General features: G+C 40.5%; 1 protein-coding gene across 2 annotated transcripts in view; it reads right to left on the reverse strand.

Moving 5' to 3' along the window:
- The window catches only part of si:dkeyp-14d3.1 (transmembrane protein 132C), a 148348-nt gene extending 147010 nt beyond the window's left edge, over positions 1-1338 (reverse strand). For both annotated transcript variants that reach the window (XM_051423359.1, XM_051423358.1), the window contains exon 1: positions 125-1338. In XM_051423359.1, coding sequence (XP_051279319.1) covers positions 125-317 — 193 coding nt within the window. In that variant the 5' untranslated portion in view covers positions 318-1338. The remainder of the gene's footprint in view (positions 1-124) is intronic.
- Positions 1339-6792: the final 5454 nt, after the last annotated feature.

Genomic DNA, 6792 nt, shown 5'->3' on the forward strand with positions numbered 1-6792 from the left:
GAACTCATCCTATATGTTGGCTGCAGTTTCTATTCAACTTGGCCGCATATTCTTTGTAAGAAAAACACATTTCCTCAGTTAAAACAAAAACACACATTGGCAAATGGGCTGGAATTGTGCTTACCTCCAAAAAGTAACACCACCGACTGAAGCGCAAGGATATGCAACATGTTTCTTGGAGCCTTTAGGAAAACAAGTATCCCCCCAAAATCGGTGTAGAAGCCGAAATGGCTTAATTCAAAGGAAAAAATCCTACTTGCAGCATCGTTAGTAAAATATGAAAAAGCGCATTTTCTGGTAAAAATGTCACGCCTCATCCAGTCATTTGCAAACGCTAGAAAAATCCTAGTGCAGATGAAAAAACAAATTTAAAAGCCTCTTCACTAGTGTCTCATCTACTTGTTTGTGTCTGCAAAATTCAGCAACTGGATAGAAGGAACTTGTGCGCAGCTTTGCATCACTCTTTGGAGCATTTTTGGACGAGAGAACCGTTAGACGGCTGGGGAAACGTTTGAACCCAGGGTGAAACGTCTAATCAGATACATCATCACAGAGATTCCCTCAATGAGCTCCAAAACTATTTTCTCCAAAAAACCAAAGATTTAAAAAAAAAACAGCCAAATAGAAAACGCTTTCAATCCCTTTCAGTCCCTTGTTGGTCAGTTTGTCTGCTCTGTATCCTCCGCATCACCGGGCTCCTGAAGTTGGCTGCTGTGCAGAGGGTAGAGTCCGACTCTTGGGGACGGATGGAAGCAGCTCCTGCCCGGCATCATGTGTGGTAAATATATAAAAGTAAAACATAGGTCAGCATACATCCACACCCAGGCAGCCTTGACGTTTCGTGAAGTCCTGAGCGCAACTCCAGCAGCACGCAGCAGCCACAGCGGAGCGCGCAGAGCCCCCGCTACCCGGAGCCAAATGTTCTGCTGCCTAATTAGACTTTGGCACCGAGTGGATCAAATATTGCGCGGAAGTCCGGTTTCAAGCCCCCATCTTTCGGTGTTTATGTAGACAGGCTGTGGGCTACAGTTTCAGTGGAGCTTACGCACTGTCAGCCGTCCAATGCGCGTCGAGAGAGGCAGAGGAGAAGGAAGCCTGTAGCGGTGACAGAACCGGCACTGGCGCACATCGGGAGGCGTGTGGCGCTCCAGCAACACACCGTTCTTCACAGGTAGCGCTGAGAGTAAACACAAGCGTTTATATAGAACACTTCTGACCAGCTGGAATCCACCCCAACCCAAAGGCATCTCCTGCTTAACTACAGCTCCTCAGATAGGACTGTTTTTTTTTTTTTTTTACCAAACTCATATCTTTGCCTCCTCACTAAAGGCTATATTATAGACACCGCTGCCCTCTGTGCACAAAAAGAATTACTTTAAAAGTTGTTATCGGACATGTCCAATTGATTGCATGATTGCGCCACTCAGCAGGCACTAGTGACCCCGTGTGGCATGAGAACTGAACTGAACAGAGCTGCTGGAGTTGGAGGGCAGAAAGCGACAAACAGTTAACACTGTGACAAGATGAAATTAGAAATCGGTGATTAAAGTGACTGACGGCTGAAAAAAAATCACCAATTTGATGAAATCTCGTTACAGAAGACACGTGGACTCATGTTACCCGGAGAGAGACGCAGTCAGTCACTACAGTATGTTCAGTCATGGCTGTGTGGGGCTCACTGAGTTTGCCCTTGGATTTTCAGACCATTTCTACTGAAACTCATTTTATTTCCCACAATTATTCCTATCGAGGGCCATGAGGGACATATGCTCTGTCTCAGCATGCATTGTGTGGATGACAGCCTTCTAATATGTCCTAGCAGCCTGTACCTGAATATTACAAGCTCTTTTCATAAAGTAATATATTGTCCAACTAGCAGGGGAGAAATATGGAGGAAGCACGCAGGCTTTAAGGGGTGGCAGACATTTGCTGATTTAATCGCAGTCACATATATCAATATTTGCTTGGAAAAGCCCCCAAATGAAGCTATTTGAACTTAAAAAAACATTCTATTATTGTGGCACATTAGTAAAGTATTGAATAAAAAGATCTAAAGGTAGTTTTCTTCTTTTTTCAAAAACTACATGTATTTTTTCTTTGAACTTAAAGGTCCAGTGTGTAACATTTAGGGGGATCTATTGGCAGTAATGGAATATAATATTATGTTTTCATTAGTGTATAATCACCTGAAAATAAGAATCACTTTGTGTTTCTTACGTTAGAATGAGTCGTTTTTATCTACAGAGGGAGCGGGTCCTCTTCTATGGAGTCCGCCACGTTGAACCGCCATGTTTCTACTGGAGCCCAGGTTGGACAAACCAAATCCTGGCTCTAAGTTTCTACTACATGCAGAAGATGAGCTGTACTCAACTGGTTGCAATCTGCAATTTCATTGCAAGATTCCACTAAATTCTGCACTTTGCTCCTTTAAAGTTAGTCTAAAATGCAGCCATAACAGATCATTAAATTATATGTGTTCATTTTTTTTAACACTTTGGTTTTGAAATTAATATAAATGAATGTGTTAAATTTGACAGAATTTGACACCAAACTGGGGTGGCACTGGGTTTGCAGGGCATTTTTTAGGGGTGGCAGCTTCTATCCCTCCAGATCCACCCCTGCCAATAAACATGGGCAATACTGCCATCAGCAACCTGTGTGGCTCTTTGGCCACACATGTGAGCATTACATGAATTTATGGTGACTATGATCATGTTTGCATTTTCTTAGTTTGTCAGGACTCCAAAATATAATTGTTGCTGCTAATGAATTCATCAGAACTGCAACAATTTCAGGTCAGAAAATGAAATGAAATATAGTTTATTACCGTAAACTGGTAATTGATTGAACCGTGAGCCACACGGCAGATTTTTTTTCTGTGCAGACCAGATGGTGTTGTGTAGAAGAGATAAAGAAAGACTGACTAAATACAGAAATATCAGATGAGTCACCCACCAGTCTAATTCTTTTTATGAGCATTTGTTTCAGTGCTGTGCTTGTTTGCCACACTGTGATCAGTGTGAGGTGAGGACCTAAGTTTGGTTTGTATTTTTAATACACGTGCTGTTTGAATATGGTAATGAATGTAATTAATATTTGGTATGATGTGTGCAGACCGAGGGCATTAACATCATTTTCAAACTAGAATTGTTAAGAACTGAAATCTAATGGAAAATAACTTAACGTGGAGCAGGGCTGCAACTAACAATTATATTCATTATCGATTAATCTGTTGATCATTTTCTTGATTAATTGTTGTAGTTGTGTGGTCTATAATATGTTAGAAAAAGTTTAAAAGAACCCCAGGTGACATCCTCAAATGTCTTGCTTTGTCCACAACCCAAAGATATTCAGTTTACTGTGATATAGAAACCAGAAAATATTCACATTTTCTTGAAAAATGCCAAAAAAAAACAAAAATCGATTAACAAAATAGTTTGTTGAAAACTAATCGACTTGCGGCTTTAATGTGGAAAAATAAATGCATGGTCTGACTATAAGCACACCACACACTGCTGCAGCCAAAGCAAAACATTTATACATTTTAATTATATGCATATTTATTTTTGTAGCTTTCAGGCTGTACATCAAATCACATCACATATGTGTAACAACTGAGAAAACTGTCAGGTATAATAAGGTAAGGTAAAATAAGATAAGATAAACCTTTATTAGTCCTTGATGGCAAATTCAGGTGGCACAGCAGCAATAGCAGAAGAGAATGAGATACAGGAGAGGTACAGGTAAGAGTACAGAACCAAACCAGGATGATAATAAGAATACAAATATTAATATAGATTAAAAAAAGGACAAGCAAAACACTAGATATCTGCACTGGGTCTGTGAATAAGTCAGAACCTGAACGTATCTACTGTCTGTCAATAATGTATACTGTATGTACAGTCTATCATCACAGTCTGTACTTTGACATTGTGCCTAAAAAGACCTAGCTAACAGAGAAATTGCCCAGAACATGAATGATGTTTTCAAAAGTAAGAGTCTAACTGACATGTCTTTGACCACTAAATCTGGTTACAGCCACAGCATTTGTCCTAATTTTAAGACATCTTTTCTGGTTGACTTCAAATTCCATTTTTCTCCTTGTGGTACCGAGCTCTGGCTTCCTCCTAAATGTGTGCAATTTGATCGTGGAAACAAATGCACTCATGTACAGCTGCAAAAACCATTAGGTGGGGGGGAAGATGTTGATGTAGAGCAGTCACTTCCCAAGCTGTAATGGTGGGCTGGAACATCACTCACACAAAAGGTTGGTAGCCATCCAAAAGTAGCCCGTCTAGAGCCCAACTCTCAGTTAAATCCCCTGAAGCCCATGCTACACTGAGGTCCATTCAACTGCTGGAAATCAGGGAGAGCACCAGCAGAGCCCAAGTGGCTTAGGTTACACTGTCTGTAGCTGCAAGTCATTAAAAAAAGTAGCTCAACTCCTCTCAGTTCTGCACATGGTAAGTCCATTTCCCAGGTTAAGTTACAGGCACATTGGCTGCTGTAAAAACTTGCACGCCATCCATCTCCCTCCTAAAGACGATAAGACACATTAGATGTGGAAATGTGGGGGTTATAAAAACAGGCAGAGCAGTTGTAGGCAATATTTAAAGAGATATCTCGAGAATAGAAGCGATTGCGTCTTGACAGATGTGGCGTTTAGATGTACAGACCTCTCCGAGGACAGGTCTTAAGACTTTGATGTCTGGAGAAAGGTCTCGAGTCTTTGATGTCTTGGAATAGATCTGGAAGCTTTCATACCTTGAAAATACACAGAAGACTGAAATGTCAGATGCGTGATGATACAACAAACTGTATTTCCACTTTCAGACACCTATCGCCATATTTTACTTTGGAATGTTTTTCCTGCAAGGGTATACATTTTCTGTCAAGAATATTAAAAATGATATATATGTATGGGATTTGGAGCTTTTGTGGGATATTCAAACACACTAGAGGTTGTGTTTTTGAAGTTTCCCATTGCCGCCCCATGACCTTCATTAGCTCCCTGGGGTATATGCCATCCTATCCTCTATATTATACATAATGAATTGTCCCTTGTGTCTTCTTTTGGGTGGTATCCTTCATCCATGACCTTAACCAGCCTCAGTAGCTTGTCCTCCAGTCAGTCGGTAGACAGGAGGCCCAAATTCATCACCACCTTTCATTCTCCTCCCCTGGCCTATCTGATCTATGATAGCATTAATAATAACCGCTGCAGAATGCCCCGTCGCCCTCTGTGCCCTGCCCACTCCCAGCCAGCGCAGATTACCACCAGCCATTCACAGCCCATTAAAACTGTATTTACTTATCAGCCTCTCTGGGGCCGTCACTCTGTTTTCAAGACTGATGCCCAGAGGGAACACAAAGAGTCACCTTCCTATAGCCTACAGTGCTGTAAGTCAGCAGTCCCAAATGATTTGTCCTTTGTTTTGCTGCCTAAACTCTACTGAAAGCTATCAGTCCCTTTCCATAACAAGACAGAAACTCTGGGAGTAGAGTGAGACAGGTTCTTTAAAGCGGCTGTAAGCACAATTTTTACATTAGGAATAGTTTGACAGTTTGGGAAACACATATATTTGCTTCATGGTGAATAGTTAGAAAAACATACTGATACAAGTCTCATCTGTTCCATTAAATATGAAGGTACAAATAGCAGTCAGTTAGCTTAGCTTAGTGCAAAGACTACAAACGGGAGGAAACAGCTAGCCTGGTTCTGTCCAATTGTTAACGGCTGAGGAACCATATATGTATATGTAACTTCTTTGTCTTTGATTTGCAGCCTAAAACTAAAACTTTTTTTAAAAAGTCAAAAAAGAAAAAAAGTAGTATTTCAATGAGTGCCATATAAAGGGTTAACATTATATTTTTGTTTCTTTGACCTGTATAAAAAAATATAAGGGTAAAATCTTATGGAGCGGTATGTGCTTCTCTGTCTTGGCTGCGAGCAGTAACTTCCTGGAGCCTCCATCGGTTGTCTGGCTGCCCAAAATGTCAAACTGTTCCTTTAAATTGAACATCGTGACAAACTCAGCTCATTGTTTTGGTTTTCCAAGGTTCAAGGTTTAAGGTTTCTTAATTAGTACCCACAGGTAGACAAAAGCAGGACTTACAAAGAGATCAATAAAAATAAAAAAAACTACTCGTTTTAAACAGAATAAATAACCACTAGAATAAATAAGGTAAAAATGTAGGTAAAAACAAGAAAAACTCTGTGCCATATTGCTACAACTTATTAATCTGAATGATAGGTGCTGGAACAAAGCTATTTTTATACCACGTTGTTCTACATTTTGGGACAATAAACCTCCAGAAAGAAGGAGCTGTTCCCGGGCCATAGCAAACCGACCTTGCGAGGCAGCTGGACTCGCCAAATAGTGACTTTCACATCAACAGTAGACAGAAATAAAGCAGACTGTACACTACACAGGCAAAGTTGGAGACTAGCTAGTGAACATTTAGCACCTAAAGAGCCAGAAACTCCAAATTAATCCTAATGTTGCTCCATATCTGCTTGATGTGTAAATAGGCAATTTCAATTTAAAATCTAACAATATGTCAGTATTTTCTGCCGTTTCTACTGCCCCCAAGTGCCCAATTTACTTATTGCAGATTGAATTATGCAAGCTATTGCAGCTCTCATCACATCTGCAATTTACGCAGATGTTTTACTGTGAAGTATTACTGTTCTGAAATACTACAATGACCCCACTATTAATGCATTACAAAGTACATTAGCCAGAGCCAGAGTTTCTCATAGTTACGGCTGGGTCGACTGCGTATGTGTCG

The sequence above is a fragment of the Dicentrarchus labrax genome, unplaced genomic scaffold (assembly GCF_905237075.1).
Source record: "Dicentrarchus labrax unplaced genomic scaffold, dlabrax2021, whole genome shotgun sequence".
Taxonomy (NCBI): domain Eukaryota; kingdom Metazoa; phylum Chordata; class Actinopteri; family Moronidae; genus Dicentrarchus; species Dicentrarchus labrax.